Raw genomic sequence first — 17688 nt, 5'->3', positions numbered from 1 at the left:
ATGGCGTCGCCGCACATAGTGCCATCTGTTGTTGAGATAGTCAACTAACAGTAAGTTTTGTATCGATTGACACTAGGTGTCGCTACCAGGTTAAAAAACCTGCAGTAAGAACTGTTTGTGGAGATAGTTTCACGCTTATGGAGTGTCGAATAATCTATTAGATAAATACAGTGGCAAATGTATGAACATAACTGTTAAAACTCCACCTGCAAGGAAAAATAATAGTTATTCAGGAGTGGTGGAGCCGGGGCGAAATATTGTACTAGCATTTAATCTACGACATTATATTTTTTATAAAAGGACATCGAAATTATTTAAATTTTCTTTGTAAAGCCTTCTTGTCAAATGGAGAATTGTGGACAAAAAAATAAGTTAATTTCTTTACAAAATCGTGATGAGCCACGCCAAAATTGATAGTAAAAACCAGTAGATGTCACTACTAGTATTCATATACTTATACTATTATACTTTTATATTTATACTAATATTATAAATGCGAAAGTAACTCTGTCTGTCTGTCTGTCTGCTACTCAATCACGCCTAAACTACTGAATCAATTTGCATGAAATTTGGTATAGAGATATTTTGATACCCGAGAAAGGACATAGGCTATATATCATCACGCCACGACCAAAAGGAGCAGAGTACCAGTAATGAATGTTACAAAAACGGGGAAAAATTTCACCCATTCTCTCTTATTGGACGCAAGCGAAGTTGCGCGGGTCAGCTAGTTTATTATATGTATCTGTACAGTGTGGAAAAAATGTGGACCATTGAGTAAAACAACTTTGAATATCGAAGAAAACATGGAAAAGGAAACAATTTTTTTTTATAAATAAACATTATGTATTATTCTCGAGAATTGTTTAGATATTTTTTTACATTTCCGTCTGCCTTAATATATAAGTATACTTAGGTTACTGTATTTAAAGAAACAATCGAATTAAAATTCTCGTAGTCAAGCCGAAACAGTAGTCTGATAACTTGGAAAAGAATCGGAAAACTGACCTCGTCGCTGGCCTTTTATGCCAGCTTTTTTCTTTAATCAAATTAACCCCAATATTTCCTAAGGCAACCCAATTTTACGGTACGATAAATAATTGTATGACAGCAGACACTAAGCTTAGGAACGCAAGACCGATCTATGCGTTTAAATCGATTTGTACCTACATAAGTGTACTTATTCCTGCAATTACGCCTTTTTCTCACAAAGGCTTCTTACGTAAACTGTAAAAACTGTCAAATCTGTTGTACTACATAGAATTTAAACAGAAATTATACTTTTAGGGGCCTTCACTCAAGTTACAGAGTCCCGCTGTCTGAGATTAAAATACTCACTGCCAGTGATCTACCATCATTTTGATTATTACAAATTACATGTGAGTGGTACCGCGCGGGTTGGCAATTCACTATAAAATAATTATTTTGTCCCCCTCACAAACTGCACCGGAGATTGAGCACAGCGTGATGCAAATTGAAATTGGACGCTGTGATTCAATTATGTTTTTATAATCTTTATTTGAAAGGGGGTCTCTGTAATAACTTGATTATTAAAACCCTGTAAATATTCGCTTTTTGTTCCAGAACGTACCTAACTCCTCTAGGTTGCAACTCACGCTATCTCTATGCAAAATTTTATCATAATTGGTAAACCAATGTAGCCACGAAAGCAGAAGAAGCAGATATGTTCATGATACAACATGACGTATACCACATTAGGTACCTACATGAGACTATTAATGGCGAAACGCGAGTGTAATTGGTACACCTCTACTTACACCTTCAAGTATAATAAGCGAGATAATTTGTACTCATGTATGTATACCACAGAAAAAAAACTGCCTGTCTCAATAACTTTTATTACAACCGCAACAAAAATTTACATAAAAATAGTTTTATTATAAGACTCTAACAAACGACCCTTAACGGAACGAAAGACTTGCTGACAATTTCAACCGGCTACAGACATCATAAAAAATATACAAAACGGCATTTTAATAAACACAAGTACCATTCCAGACAGTAAATTATTTTCTCGTGAGATTTATGTGACCCCTATGCTTTTGATGTACACCTGCGAGGGTTCTGAATCAATAATATAATCGCACACCCTGTGCAACAAAGGTATAAGTACGAATACGTATTTTTATTGCAGTTTTGAATAGCTGAATAAAAGATGCACACGGAATTTAAAATTATTTTTTTCGCTAAATTGTAACGTATAGTGGAAAATTTTATAACCAAAATTATTCGTAACGCCACTTAGGTTCAACATTTTATCAATTAGACTAGTCGGAAGAAGGCTAGACTAGTAGGTAGAAATAGTACAAAAACGTGCCTAAAATACCAATTATATCGCATACAAAATAATTAGAAACTTGGAAAGCTTGTTCATCATTGTTTAATTAGAGCTTTTACTCGTTGAGTTAAGGTCAGCCCCACAGGCACAAAACAAAATTATGTTACATGTTATAGCTATTTTATTAAAACGATGAAACGTAAAAGATTTTATTAGCAGAAAAGGTTCTCGGTTCTCTTCTAAAGTAAGTTTACTTCACATAATAATAATCACACCTTTTCTCCACAGAGGTAGGCAGAGACCAAAAAACGTCAATAATTCTCTTGCCTTCTTGCCGTTGCTACGAGTGCCTACTACGCACTTTACCTTTTTTCATGACATCACTGATATGATCTGTAAATCTTTTTAATTCACTTGATGCGCCAACCGTTGGTGCGGTCATTCTATAGATGGGTGAACACAAAGTGGTATTAGAACTTGGCGTCTCCATGCTTCGGAGGTCACGTAAAAAAAGTCTGTCTCGGTTGTTGTCTACTAAGATAACAGTCGTTAAGCCATGTTAAAGGCCTTTTGGGCGGCGTGAACAACTTTGACACTAAGTTGACCTATAACCATACGATAAGAAAAAGACTTACGCCATTATTTCCACGTGTGTGTGAATTCTCGCAAGTTCTATTCGCATGGGGTGAGGGATCAACCTGGTTGCCCTTGTCAATCACACGTTGAATGGAATCTTTCTAGAAAGGTCTCTATTTATGCCGTTACTTTGTTGCAGTTGTAAGGGTATGACCACATTGTAGTGCTTAGTTTATACTGGTTTATAACAATACGAGCAAAACTTTTGTCGTTGAGTTTTTAAATGATATGTGCAAGGAAAAATGCTAACTAATTTTTCTTGTGAAAGTTTGTTTAGACACATGGTTTGATGTATGAATGTCTGAAACTCTTTCAAAAGATAAGTACTGAATGGATTTTGATGAAATTTGGCGAACAGTATTTAGTTGTATGATCAGTAATGCTAATCCAAATTATTACTTTTCAATTACAGTGACGGGAAAGTCCTAGATGGCGGGATTAAGATGACTTGAATGCGTTTAGTAGTAACTAGATAGTAAGAAACGACCAAGGAGACTTTGGCTCGGCCAGGGGACAAAAATAGGCTAATTCAAATATATAAATAAATGCGAAAGTTATTACTTAAAATGATATTTGTGACCGCCGAAACTGAAATATGATGAATCTTGGGAGTGTTGTAGCTAACTTATGAACTAGAATATCACATAGTGTATAGAAATACTAACTGTTACCAATGGTTTTGTCCGAGATATAGCATAAGGAAATTGTAAGCAAGAACTTGTTTCTATAAAGCAACCTTGCAAGTATGCATATTCCTTTATTAGTGAAAGAAATCTGATACTCAACTCCTTTCTCTTTTATATTATCAACGCAATAAGTTGTCAGGATTGAATCAGAAAGAAAGTGCTCTCCCCTTTGTTACAAAATGTGGTTTATTAGACCCCTAGTTAATATCAAAATATCAACAAAACACTCTTCAATAGAATAATATCTTAAAAAAAAGCAAATAAAAGAACACCTTTACTTTTCAGGAAATAATACAATGTAATCCAGTTACATCTTTGATTTACACGACAATGAAATATTCATGAACATCCGTTCCGTTGACAATGTTGTCATGAAAACACAAAAGGACAACAGAATGTCTCGAGATTATGCTCTTATTTATATTCATCTTCGCAGTTCCCATAAACACGGTTGACCCTGTAAATCCTGTACCTTGTAAACAGGATAAAATTGCCTTTGAATCCGACAATAATGTGGCTTAAAACTGGATACAGAACAATGTTAAGGGTGAATTTTAAACCCTTTTCTTTTCATCTTCACAAGAATACAGAATGAGAAATAATTGACCATAAATGGACTCTACTTTAAAGTAATTAAAATATCTTTGGACAACTCACACAAAGAAATGATTCCAAACTATGCAGAGCTTGATCTAGGGTAATCAGACAACTAATAAGCACATTTTTGACATTTTATATACTTATACTAAGCTGACCCGGCAAACGTTGTTTTGCCATGTAAATTAAAAAAAAAATATTGTCACTTAGGGGTATGAAAAATAGATGTTAGCCGATTCTCAGACCTACTCAATATGCTCACAAAATTTCATGAGAATCGGTTAAGCCGTTTTGGAGGAGTATGGCAACGAAAACTGTGTGAGAAGTTCAGTGACATACACACTTACAGAAGAATTATATATATAAAGATATCCATGTACTGTACAATACGGAAAAGATACTCCTGCTCAATATTTGAAATAGGTACTTTAATTATCAGAAAGAAATAATGATTTTATTTTTTTACTTACAAAATTTCAGACACATAAGTATTAAACGGGAGCTTTACAGTATATTCATTACTACAATATGAAGGGCCAGTTTAACAGCATAAAGATAAGTTTTGGATAATTTTTTCGGTAATCTCTCTACAAACAATCAAAAATACATGTAAATTCCAATTGATAAGCTAAGCAGTACTTATATTCGAGTGAAGCTGCGGCATTATACTAGTTTTCCTTCACCAATATTATTTTCTACACTGAATCAACATTTCAATAACATTTGTGCCTTTTGTCTCTTTTCGCTATTATAAGGGTCACTTGACCTCAATATTATGAATAGGGTAGTATTTCACAAGGGCGATTTTGAATTGCGATTCAGTCTATTTTAGTTTAAAGTGGTTATAACCAGTACTGACCGGTAAAAGATGAATGGGATAAGTAACCCTTATACTATTCATGGAACCCCATGGGTGACTGCTATTATTTCAATACTTATGTTAATTGGGTTTAAACCTACTCGTTGAGGAGCTTCATGGCTTAGTAACAACAGCAATACAATCTCCGAGTTTAAGGTTTAGCTACACTGGCCGAGGTTGTTTTATGGATGGGTGACCATTTTATATATTTCGATTTTCTGCGCGTTTGGGAAAGCATTCTAAACTGTGAGTTCCAGTTGTTGTTTTTAAAGATCGCTGACAGTCTTTACCAGTAGTCAGAAACTAGAAAGTCTGACAACCAGTCTTACTAGGTTGTGGAGGTCCGATAGGCAGTCCGGTGAGACTGGAAGCTTACTCCAATATAGTTGGAACAAAGGCTAAGCTGGTTGATTTATTAACTAGGTTTGGATCCTGATTGGTCAGAAGCTGCTAATATTTCAGCTGAATATCTATTTACATATGTATGAGCGATAATGTATTCGGCTGCTTGGTTAACGCTAAAATTAGGTTTATCCAGTTTTCATTGGAGGATCCCAAAAGTAGACCGGAGCTTGGCAGCGTGCTCGGTACATGTGAATGGCTCGCCACCTTTTACATGGGACCAATATTATGAACGGCTAAACGTGGATATATAGCGTTTTTTAGTAGGTACTCTGTAAATATATGCAGTACATTTAGTAAACGGTCGTGAGTTAAGTAATCTAAGATAATCTTAATTTTTGATGGATGGCCGTTATGTTGTATCTAAGCTGGGCATCTCCTTATCAGTACCTCGATTCTCTACTACTATCGACCACCGACAACCGACCTGTCATTGAAAAAAAATAAAAATCTGATCAGCGCCTCTGACGGGTGTCGTATGAAATATTTTGGCAGTACATTCTAAATGTCAAAATTTCGATAGCTAGCCGGTTGTCGGTAGTCGATAGTGGTAGAGAATCGAGGTACTGGGAAGGCCGTTTAACAGTCGGGCCCGGTTGTCTATTAAGACAGTAGTTTGACACTAAGTTGACTACTAACCATATTATATTATGATAAAATGTATAGTTAGTGGACTCTTACGCTTGTAAGGTTTTGTTAATATATATTACCATTTAAGTAAAATGACTTGTAAAACATTACTTGATACTTATTTATAACAGATTTTTTCTACTCAGGGCTGATTCAACGGTAGGGTAGGTATTCTACTGTTATTTAATATAATGTCTCCCAGAACAGCTATGATGACCAACCTAACAAGTTTAATAGATTAGCATACTCGATTTTTCTGTTTAGGTATAAGATAATCTTAGTAGCCAATGGTAAGTATGAGCACCGATTAAAGAAACAAAAGTATTTACTTATAATGTACAAGCTGACCCGCGCAACTTCGCTTGCGTCACATTAGAAAAGAAAACCCGTCTTTGTAACATTTGTTACTGGTACTGTGCTCCTATTGGTGGTAGCGTGATGATATATAGCCTATAGCCTTCCTCAATAAATGGGCTATCTAACACTGAAATAATTTTTCAAATCGGACCAGTAGTTCCTGAGATTAGCGCGCTACAAACAAACTCTTCAGCTTTATAATATTAGTATAGATTTGCTCTTGCAAATGCATAACAATTACACAATCTTCTTAGATCTTATTCAATTTTGAATTTATTTCTACTTTTTTTTGTAGTAAGATAATATTTCTGAAATAGTGCCCACGAGTTAGTTCGCATAGTAAGTCACAAATTAAGAAGCCTTAAACTATACATATTTTATGTCAATATTCACCGATATCGGGTGCATTCTTATAATTATTTTGTAAATTTTTATACATAAATAAATTTATTTTATCCAATATATTATGATTGTAAATATAATTATCATTGTTGCTGAGATAAGGCCAGAAATTGTATGTTTTTTTAGTTTATTTCCTTTTCTTTATGTATGTATATTTTTTATATCAAATTGGTTACAATTAAAAAATATTAACAAAAAACAAATTAATTTCATTTTTATCATCCTAAAACAGAATTAAATCTTTATTAAAGGACTAATTTTTTAATATGAAGAAAAAAGTATATTACAAGTAGGTACATTACTCAATAACAATGGAACAAATTTATTTATACCCTATCCATGTGTGCACTCACACACTCAAAAAGCGCCGTGTAGCTACGAACGTGTTGCCAACATCACACCGCTAACTATGGAGGAGAAATAACCCTCTGCGGCACTTTCAACTCATGGAAAGAGGGCTTGAAAGACCACTTATTGGAAGTGCTATCAACTTTCAAGAAGTAATTTTGCATATTAACTGTCTTATTGTAAACAGCGTGTTATCTTTGTATCCAAGTGTAAGAGACATTAAAACGATTTTTTTTTTGTTAGCCTGTGCTGTCCTACTGCTGGGCAAATGCCTATTCAGATCTTACGAGATGTTTAGTAATGCCATTTAAAACAAGTTAACGGAGCGGAACCATTTTTATAGAATCCCAGTGCTTTCACAGTTCACCTTATAGACTGATATTCTATCTATTCCCTCATTCTCTTAGTCTGGTGGGCAATCGGCACTAAGTACGTTCAGGCACTGGACCAGCAGTTTTACGAACTCTCTGTTTCAGTAAGGAAGATCTTTTCTTCCTCCTCAACTTCCTAACTGCGGGCAATTCACTGCGGGCACTACATATTCCTAGACAAAAAAAAATGAATAATAATATTATTTTTTTGTCTAACCCGGTATTTAAAGTCAAGACCTTTGCGTGGCAGTCGTATTCTCTACCGACCGGCAATACCCATTACCTAATAGCAGTCTATCGACCGGTTAGCAACAAATTATAAGGGTGTCGGGATAATAACAAAAGCAAATAATAACAATTAGTATAAAGAACCGTCCGTATTTATTATAATTAGGTTACACAAGATGACCACCTATACAGCTGCGAACAAAACGTGATTGATACAAAGAACGCAACAAAAGCCCTACTCGCTCATTATCTTGATACATACATACAATACATACAATACATACAATAGATAATACATACAATACATACATACATACAATAGATATGAGGAGGGTCTGCTTATTATTAAGTGCACTATTCACACAGCACGTGTTCGGTTATGAATGGGACTATTTCATTATGAAATTATAATAGGTCAAGGTGGATTAATTTTTATTTCTATACAAATATTTGATGAGTGAAACCCTGTCTGTAACGCTTTTGGGGGAAGAACTTTGAAATATTGACTGGACTGGCCTGACTTCGTCTGGTATAGTCCATTTATATCCCATTGATTCTATTCCCATGAGATTTGAATCCCGTCGATCCCATACAAACGTTAACCCGCTTTTAAAAACATATTAAAAAGATATCGAATTTAGTTGTTTAGTTATGCGCGTACATAAACTTCAATGATCCATTTTTATTTACATATACATAAATAATATAACAATATCATGGTCAAATTGTCCAATGCGGTCATTACAGGGTTAAAATATGGCCGTCCAATCAAAAGTAAGCGTTTCTACTGCGCACATCCGCTCCTACGCGCATCAATCGATACGGCTGAAAGAAGCCTGTGAAACAAGCCATCGCTGCCCGCCTAACGCCCTGCTTACGCCTTCAGGCTCACTATTATGTTGGTACTACTGTACAGTAGTGATGTACAAAACTTTCAACATTTGAAATTTTCCCGCCCTGTATATAATCACGCTATTTTTAACTATATCGCTGTAAATATCTGAAAAATCATGCAATATTTAGTAGTCCATGAATATATAAGCATAATTTTCGTCTTCATAAACGTGTATAGTGATATTTGGAGAAAATATTTACTGGAAAGTGGAGTCGTAATAATTATTGTCACATCTCTATATACGTCGATCAATAAGATACGTTTGCCGTCTTCCCCGCAGATGTACAGCGGCGCAGCATTCTGCCTAGTGTAATAGTCCTAAAAGCACTTACATTATACTAAATTCTTAATTAAATTGTTGGTGAAGTGTTTCAAGAGCCATGTCAGATAACATAGGTGAGTATAGATTATATTTCCTATATAAAATAGTATCTGATTTGACTGCTAACATTTACTCTCGATACGATGGTGTAACATCGCAGTTGTGTTCTCCCGTTTTATTTTTTGTTCTAAAATGTGTTGTTGGATCCTTGTGTTGTTCAAAATGTCTTTCAATAGGTTCTCTTCTAAACAACCAATGTCGTTGGTAAAACGTTTGGTAGACTTGTGCTGTTTTAAGTGTTCAGCTGAAAAGTATGAAGACCCTGGTGTCCGTTTAGTGTAAAGTCTAATAGTTTAAGTTCAGCAGTTGTTGGGTCAAAATTGGTTGTCCAGGTAAGGAGTTACCGGTTTCAAACTAGTTGTGGTACTATACCCCATTTCTACCATTCGAGTTGCGCATTACATAAAGTTTTTTTTAAATATTTTATTCATCACCATTTCCCTATTTTTGGAATTTTATTGGAATTAGGATCAGGCTTGCTCTCTGGCCCAGTACCATCTAAGGTACTTGCTCTCTTAAATACTGTCTAATTTATGCTTATCATATTATATGCTTGCACTATTTCCGGAAAATGTATGGGAACAAGATCAAACAGCCTATTAAACATTTTTTAAATCTATCATTTAGTCACATTTTACAATAATCAATTTCCCAAAAATCGCCATTTGCATCACAGTTTGTTGGCAACAATGGAGCCCTATTTACCTGATTTTATTCTAGAACATAGGTAACGGAAGGTAACGGTTTCTGCGTGGGAAGCCAGTGATTATTAATAGCACCTTGCTTGGTGATCGATACTCTATGAATAAAGTATACCACGGCGCTTGCCTGTACCGTTGAAATGCTATTTTCAGCCCTTTACCAGTTAATCAATGATATTATCAAGTCACCTCTGCCGTGTCATCGCGTGGTTCTGATACTAATTGAAGGTTTCAAGCTTTGAATAGCAAATGAATATACATACTTTATCCCAATTATTGTTTTATTAGGAGAGGAAAAGCAACCAAAAATGTTACAAAAACGGGGAAAATTATGACCCATTCTCTCTTATGTGACGCAAGCGAAGTTGCCCGGGTCAGGTAGTAATCTTATATAATATCTAAAATTACAGGAATCGATAAAACTATAGAGATGGAGGTGGAGCTCCTCAGTGAGGCCCTGATGGAAACCGTCATCGGTGAGGCTGCGGCAGCAACACCACACGTCGTTATGGAGACCGAAGAGATGACGGTGCCGCAGACAGACGCCGAGATGGATGAAGGAGAAAAAAAAAACCTCTTAGCAGGGGCTGGGGTCAGCCAAATGAATCAGCTCACCGGAATCTGCCAAGAGGAAGAAAATGCAAAGGGCATTGCAGAAGAGGAAGTCGTGGAAGAAATAGAAAGAGACGAGGACAAAGTCATAAGGATACCAGTTCAGCTCATACCAGCCGACCATGAGTCGGTGATGCTGTACTGCCGAATTTTCCTCATCAACGATGCTGATCGGTGCCGCGGAGACCCTGTACGTTCGCCAATTCACATTTTATACACTGCATATAGCAAAATTTCTATCTATAACAATATTATAAAATTGTAGTTTGTTTGTTTGAACGCGCTAATTTCAGAAACTACTGGTGCTAATTGAAGAATTATTTTACTGCTGGGTAGCTTATTTATTGAGAAGGCTATATGCTATAAATCATCACGATACGACTAATAGGAGCAGAGTACCAGTAAAAAACGGGAAAAATTATGAAAATTCTTTTTTATGTGACGCAAGCGAAGTTGCGTGTATCAGCTAGTATATTAAATTCGTTAAACCGTGATTTAAAACTAATTGAAAAATATATTTATTTTCAGAACGCTGTGAGCTTGTTCTTTAAGGACTTGATAGTAAAGAGAAGGTCGCCCCTAAGCATGCCAAGCGACGAGGTAAGTTACTATTAATATTCAATTTATAGACAATTATAATATATCTACGTTGTTCTTCCCAAACCTGAAATCTGGTTTAATGATTGTTTTATATACATATTATATGAATCAGGGACAATCAATGAATAAAAAAATCTAAATCTATCTATTGTATGGTTAGTGTTAAAGCTACCCGAAAGGCCTTTGACATGGCTTAACGACTGTTATCTTAATTGACAACAAACGGTACCAGCTTTTTACGTGCCCTCTGAACCACAGAGACGCCCAGTTCAAATACAACTAGACGGTCACCCATCTATAGAATTACGGTTGCTTAACCCACAGATCGTACCGACGAGTGAGCAAACCTGGCGATATTCAAAAAGCCAAGACGAAATTGAAAAAAATAGCGTTAAAATAAGGTTTGTTGTTTATACATTTTCTATTCGTGTTCTTCGTCTACTTGCAGGAAATGATTAAATATGGATTTGCCTTTGCCGGGCGTAATATCTATGTGCATGATTACGAAGTGGCAAGGCAACATCTTAGACTGCTAATTACTTTGTGGACGATGGATAACTTCAATCTGGAGGCGAATGGCTCGGAGTAAGTATGAACATATTTTTAACAGTTCTCTTCTCTAACTAGACAGACCAAAAGATAGGGATCTAGCCCTATTTTCTCCTATCCTAAAAAAAATATTCGCAGCGGTTTTGAATCTGAATGAATGAAACGAGTTGGAATTGAATCATATACTAATTTAAAGTTACTGAAATTAAAAATCAACATACATCGCAAGATCGTATTTAGTTTGTAAATACTTTTTTACAGAAATGTTTCTTACTACTTATATATTATACTTCAACATCAAGCATAGAATTTGTTGCTCATTCATTCACCATATTTAAATAAATAAGTATTTCCGTCTTATCTTTGCAGGTCGCCTGAGGTCCACATAATAGTATGCATTAACCGGTTCTAAATCCCATCTAATTTGTGTTGTAACGACAAGAAGACTCAGTCGTGTCTAAAAACATCAGAAAATTCAAAATTCTTAAAGCTTCTACTTAATATTTTACTTAAATCAAATCTGTAAGCAAGAAATTTTTCATAATCCTGTCACACAAGAAATAGATTTGCAAACATAACACAGCTTATGCGCAACTAATATTACTTTAACCAACGGAATCTTATATTGTTGAGTTTAAAAATAAGGGATATATAATTCAAGACTTAGAGTGAAAGCCCGCAAGATCAAGGGAGAACAAGACAAACATTCTCACTCATTGAAAAAATATCCTTTATATCTAGTCAATAAGTTTCAAATTACTTTAAAAACTGTGCTTTACTTAAAGTTCTTTACCTGACTTTTTTGCTACACTCAATATAAAAAATAAAATCCAAAAAAATAGAAACTAAATTTGTACGTTCGTGAGATATTCAACGTGTTCTTTTGAAGAACACTCAAATAAAATGTTACCTTATTTAGGCAACAGTGAAGGAATTCCGATCATAATTTTGCCAAAATAAGCTAAGTACCTTCAAATGGTTGTCTACTTTCAAATTCTTCTTGACATTGTTATCAATCGGCAATAATCCTACTATAACTATAAAGGTTAAACCGTCCTTGTTTTCAAACGCATCTATCAAAATTTTCTATCCAAATTTTAATGTAAAAAATTGTGCCAAAAAGACAACCGGTTCGGAATCTCTCAAAATTTATACGCGTTTTTAATATCTCACTGTTCTGATTGGCAATCGTACTACAACTGATTACAAACTACTGTAATCAAATCAAGTAACAAAAGATGATCACCTTCGATTATCAAGTAAACATATGAAACTACATTTATGTGTCAATGTTTAGTAGTAGTGAGTAGGTAATAAATGTTTTAGTAGTAGACAACAAACTAAAATGTCTTTATTAAATGTATTTTTGTGCTAAATTTAAATACTAGGCCAATTGAGAAAGCATAAAATTTACGAACAAGAAATCGATTTGCAAACATCACAATGCAATTTTTATTCGAAATCTCTTTTCCGAATTTGAACCTACTAGTAACACAGGCTTTTGAGCTTAGTAGGTTGACACTACTAACAGTCTATGCTAGGATATTTTTAGAAAGAGAAGGAATAGGCTTCTTAAGGATAGTGTGAAAGAGAGCTAAGTACCGTCTTCTACGTATAAGATGGTACTACGACTGATTTTGAGAACTTTGTGTCGATAGACTAACATAATACAGGTATTTTAGCCATCTAGGTATATAAACTATCCGTATTTCTAAGGAGTTAGATATCAAAATTTTACTGTTTGGCCCAATTAATACGTAATTTATCGACAATAGGATTTAACCAGTAACACTATTTTAATAAGTCCATTAGTATTCAAAAGTAAAATAAAATTTTCAATTAGTTTGGAAAGGCCATTAAATATTTTAAACATTTTTTTTACACAAAACATATCAAATCTTTTGGCATAAGCCGTTCAAGCCCCTCTTCTTTTCAATGAAAGTCTCATAAAAACAAGTTTTCCGAGATCAGCCGGTGAGACGGGACTCAACAAAGGAGTTGTTTTGTCACCTGGTTACCATCAATACGGGCTACTTAGATTTCACAAAGAGACATTTGAGATTTGTTATTTCAATGTGTAGATTTAAATATTCGGCTTTTGATCCCTTTCATGTCTGCAGTTGTGACAATCTGGTCGTGAGACTCATATTAGATGAGTCGGCTTTACACTGTATGTTCCCTCGGTCCTATTTTGCTACGAATTGAAGTAAAACTTATTTGTCGAGAAATATGAGCATCGGGAAGCCGCGCGGCTTTATTTAAGATTGATATTTTGACATGGTATAGTCGCGACGCAATGCAGTTACTACGCGCAACTTAGTCGTGAAACAGACGAGTTCTAAGACCTGTAAACTCAATTTGTTGAAAGCCGATGCTCTGTCTAACATAATTATATTTAATCCTACTCGATAAGTGAATGTTGCTCACAGCCGTAAAGTTAATTGATGTGAAGGCGTGAGCTTATAAGTTAAGCTGGCAGGATTATTACCCTATTATTATGTATGCTATTGTACGACCCTCGTCTAACAATTCTACAATGCAATGCAATTATGTTGGAGAATTTTTCGTTTAAAGAAATTGTTGTATTCAATAGTCCATTATGTTATTGCATTCGGGCGGCCATTTTAGTGTAAAATGTCGTTTACACACCCCTAATTAAATTTTATTGTAGCGTAAAAATTGTATTCATACTTTCTAATTATATCCTCAAAATTGTCCACAATGTATTATTAAAGTTCCTATTTCAATTATAATCTAAATTGGTGTAACGTTTCAACAAACATTTTGTTGTTTAAAGTTGTAGCCATTCTCCAACAGATGGCGTTAGCTGTATTAAATTTTAAGAGATTTCACTTTTAGTACTTTTCAGTTGGATGAACGAAATCCTTATTCTTATTTATTATCTTTTCTCTATCATTAATAAATATATTTATGTAGTAATCCTGCCTAATAAAATAATCATAAATGTAAGAAATATGTATGAAATTTTCAGTAAATTTCATCTTTTTTTTCATACATTTTCATTAGATTAATATTACTTTGATAAGTTGTTAAGCTTAGTATCGTCACAATAGTTTTATTTTAAGAAAATATCGGTCTAATTTGTCCAGGGATGGGAAGTGGTAAAATAAAAAAAAGGCTTTTTTGGACTAAAATAATATCGAAAATATATTAGACTATTAGAATATACAATGTTTGTATATAATTATATTTTAATCAGTGGTATTATGATCAAAAATATTTCTATCTCCATTTTTTACTCTTACTTTCGGCCTGAAAAAAATTGAATTAAGCTGTCAATTTTTTTAAACGAATAAAATAATTTTGCTATATCAAAATCATTGTAAACAGAAATTTATTTATTCTATGCTTTTTTATTTACATTTCATAACACCATTGATTTCAATACCAACATCTTTCAGTATTAAGGGGTTAGGAAAGAAATTTAAATAAAAAAAATCAAATTTTGATAAAATTTTAATAATGTATAAGAGAATTCTTATGAGAATTAGGAAAGAAGGTATTTAAGGAATGTGATTTCACTGTGATGTTGCCATTGGTAAAATATTTACCAGTGGCATTGGCAAGGATGGTAAAAAATAAGATATGTACCGGAATTCAGAGTGGTTAGTAAAATTTGTTAAATTTATTTCGTTTAGTATATATTATATTATTTAAATATATTGTTTAAACTTTAGGATTGTTGTACTTTATGTTTTAATGTTTGTATTTAATAAATGTCTATTGATAATCAACAATTCTTGTTTTATTTTAACACCCTAAGCTGTTGCGTAGATTAAGCATTGGCAATTAAATTTCTTATAACATTTTTGACAATAACTTCCTATAAATGATTGACTTGATAAAGCTGAGCGACACATAACCTTATACATAGATGAGATGTGCCCATAACTTTCTTATTAAAAGATTTTTTGGTGCAAAAAGTATCCAATAAAATACTACCTGTGTTGTAAATTTCATTAAAAATCATTCATGTAACAAACTTCTATCCATCTTACCAAAAGAACTTTCACATTTATAATCTTAGAAAAATAAACTTTACAAGCTGCTGCGTACACAATTTAAGCTGGCGATTTAGTTAACTTATACCAATATGATCTTCAGCTGTCCACGGCTTGACAAAACGAGCCTCACCAATTGTAGGCCGCTGAGCTCAAGTTTTGTCTTTTCCTACTAACCTTAAAAAAAAATGCGAAAGATTGCTTTTGAGTGTACAGCGCTATAGCTTTTAATTAATACTTGCCGCCGCTCGCGACTTGGTCCGGGTGGAAATATGTTTTCCCGTTTTCATAACATTTATTGCAACCCTTTCACCCCTTTCACCCCCTTCGGGGCGGTCTCTCTTAGTGCTCCCCCATATTTTCCAAGAAACTGTAATTTTTTTGCTTCTTACGTTTAGTAGTTTCAGCTGTGCGTTGTCTGTCAGTCAATCACTCAGTGACGAAGAGTTTTTATTTTAAAAGATAAAAAGTTTATTTCCATAAATAGTACATAGTTACATAGGTTTTATATACATAGGTGAAGATAAATAATTCACATTACATTCCACTCAGTTATATTATTTTATTTATATTATACTAGCTGACCCGCGCAACTTCGCTTGCGTCCTATAAGAGAGAATGGGTGAAATTTTTCCCCGTTTTTGTAACATTCATTACTTGTACTCTGCTCCTTTTGGTCGTAGCGTGATGATTTATAGCCTATGTCCTTTCTCGGGTATCAAAATATCTCCATACCAAATTTCATGCAAATTGGTTCAGTAGTTAGGCGTGATTAAGTAGCAAACAGACAGACAGAGTTACTTTCGCATTTATAATATTAGTATGGATTAACTAGTTATATTACTATAATACCCATTGCAGTTCAACGCACACGATACTAGCTCTTCAAGAACATTATACTGTAGCTGGCGGTATATAAGGGGACGCAGTAGAGAAGAGTAAGGACCAAGATTGACAAGAGAAAATTGAGGAAGTATAGTTCATAGAGAGAATAATTTAATGAATTACTTGGCGTAAGTAAATAAATATGCCGAGAGGAAAGTGAATGATTTAAAATTGCTTTTTATCCATAATTTGACCAATTTGAAGACAGCTGGCGAGAAAAAAAAATAGTAGCATCAGTGGCTCGCAGGCTTATGCAGCTGACGGTGGTCTATCTGACACCGCTATAATATTTTAGAAGTATGTACACAGAATTCTTTATTATAATCTAAATAAAACCTACCGCATTTGTGAGGTGACTCTTGCCCAGCAGTGAGATGGCCACGAGTAAAAAAAGGAAATAAATTGACCATGCCTACCATTACGACTCTAGTTATATAGGACTGGCTGTCTGCCTCTGCGGCGCAGTCGGTAGTGTATACGACTGCCGTGCAGAAATCTCGGGTTCGAAACCGGGGCCAAATTTTTTACCTGAGTTTCTTTGTTAGGAAATATCTTCTGTTTAGTAGATTGCCTGGAATTAGGAAGTTGAGGTTTGTAGACCTCCGTGCATGCCCCGCTCTTTATCTCTTACTAGTTGTGGCGGTTTGTAAAAAAAATATTGAAATTTATAGTGTATTGTGTACGTACTAGAACAATATAAAACAAAGTCACTTACTTAAGAGGATATTAGAGGTCTTAGTGAAAATATCTATACTAATCTATACTAATATCTATACTAATATTATAAAGCTGAAGAGTTTGTTTGTTTGTTTATTTGTTTGTTTGAACGCGCTAATCTCAGAAACTACTGGTCCGTTATGAAAAATTATTTCAGTCTTAGATAGTCAATTTATCGAGGAAGGCTATAGGCTATATAACATCACGCTAGAGCCATAAGGAGCGGAGTAGCAAGGAAAAATGTTACAAAAACGGGGAAAATTATGATCCATTCTCTCTTTGGTGACGCAAGCGAAGTTGTGCGGGTCAGCTATCTTTTATAAAACAACTGCGCAGCGATCTTACAGTTTACTCTGCCAAAACATTTTTTGCGCATAATAGTAACGAATGAAGTAAATCGAAATGATTAGAGTTAGGTTGCCTGGCCTGTCATGAACAGGGAAAAGCGGCGTAAGTGAAAAAAGGCTAATGATGACGAATATATATCTAGGGTTGCTTTAGATTCTACCT

The 17688-nt window shown here is 34.4% G+C and overlaps 1 protein-coding gene across 2 annotated transcripts; it reads left to right on the top strand.

Moving 5' to 3' along the window:
- The first annotated feature begins 8974 nt into the window (after nt 1-8974).
- LOC142986335 (uncharacterized) lies at nt 8975-15306 on the top strand. Of its 2 annotated transcripts, none has more exons than XM_076134788.1 (5): nt 8975-9106; nt 10204-10595; nt 10934-11005; nt 11454-11590; nt 11924-15306. In XM_076134788.1, exons 1-5 carry the CDS (start codon nt 9091-9093, stop codon nt 11964-11966), a joined length of 660 nt encoding a protein of 219 aa, XP_075990903.1. In that variant the 5' UTR covers nt 8975-9090; the 3' UTR covers nt 11967-15306. The 2 variants fall into 2 exon arrangements, with proteins under 2 accessions (XP_075990903.1, XP_075990904.1); XM_076134789.1 differs by lacking the exon at nt 8975-9106 and adding an exon at nt 9126-9424.
- The last annotated feature ends 2382 nt before the right edge of the window (nt 15307-17688 follow it).

The sequence above is a fragment of the Anticarsia gemmatalis genome, chromosome Z (assembly GCF_050436995.1).
Source record: "Anticarsia gemmatalis isolate Benzon Research Colony breed Stoneville strain chromosome Z, ilAntGemm2 primary, whole genome shotgun sequence".
Classification (NCBI taxonomy): domain Eukaryota; kingdom Metazoa; phylum Arthropoda; class Insecta; order Lepidoptera; family Erebidae; genus Anticarsia; species Anticarsia gemmatalis.
Note: the sequence above shows the minus strand (reverse complement) of the source record. Positions and strands in the feature narration are given on the sequence as shown.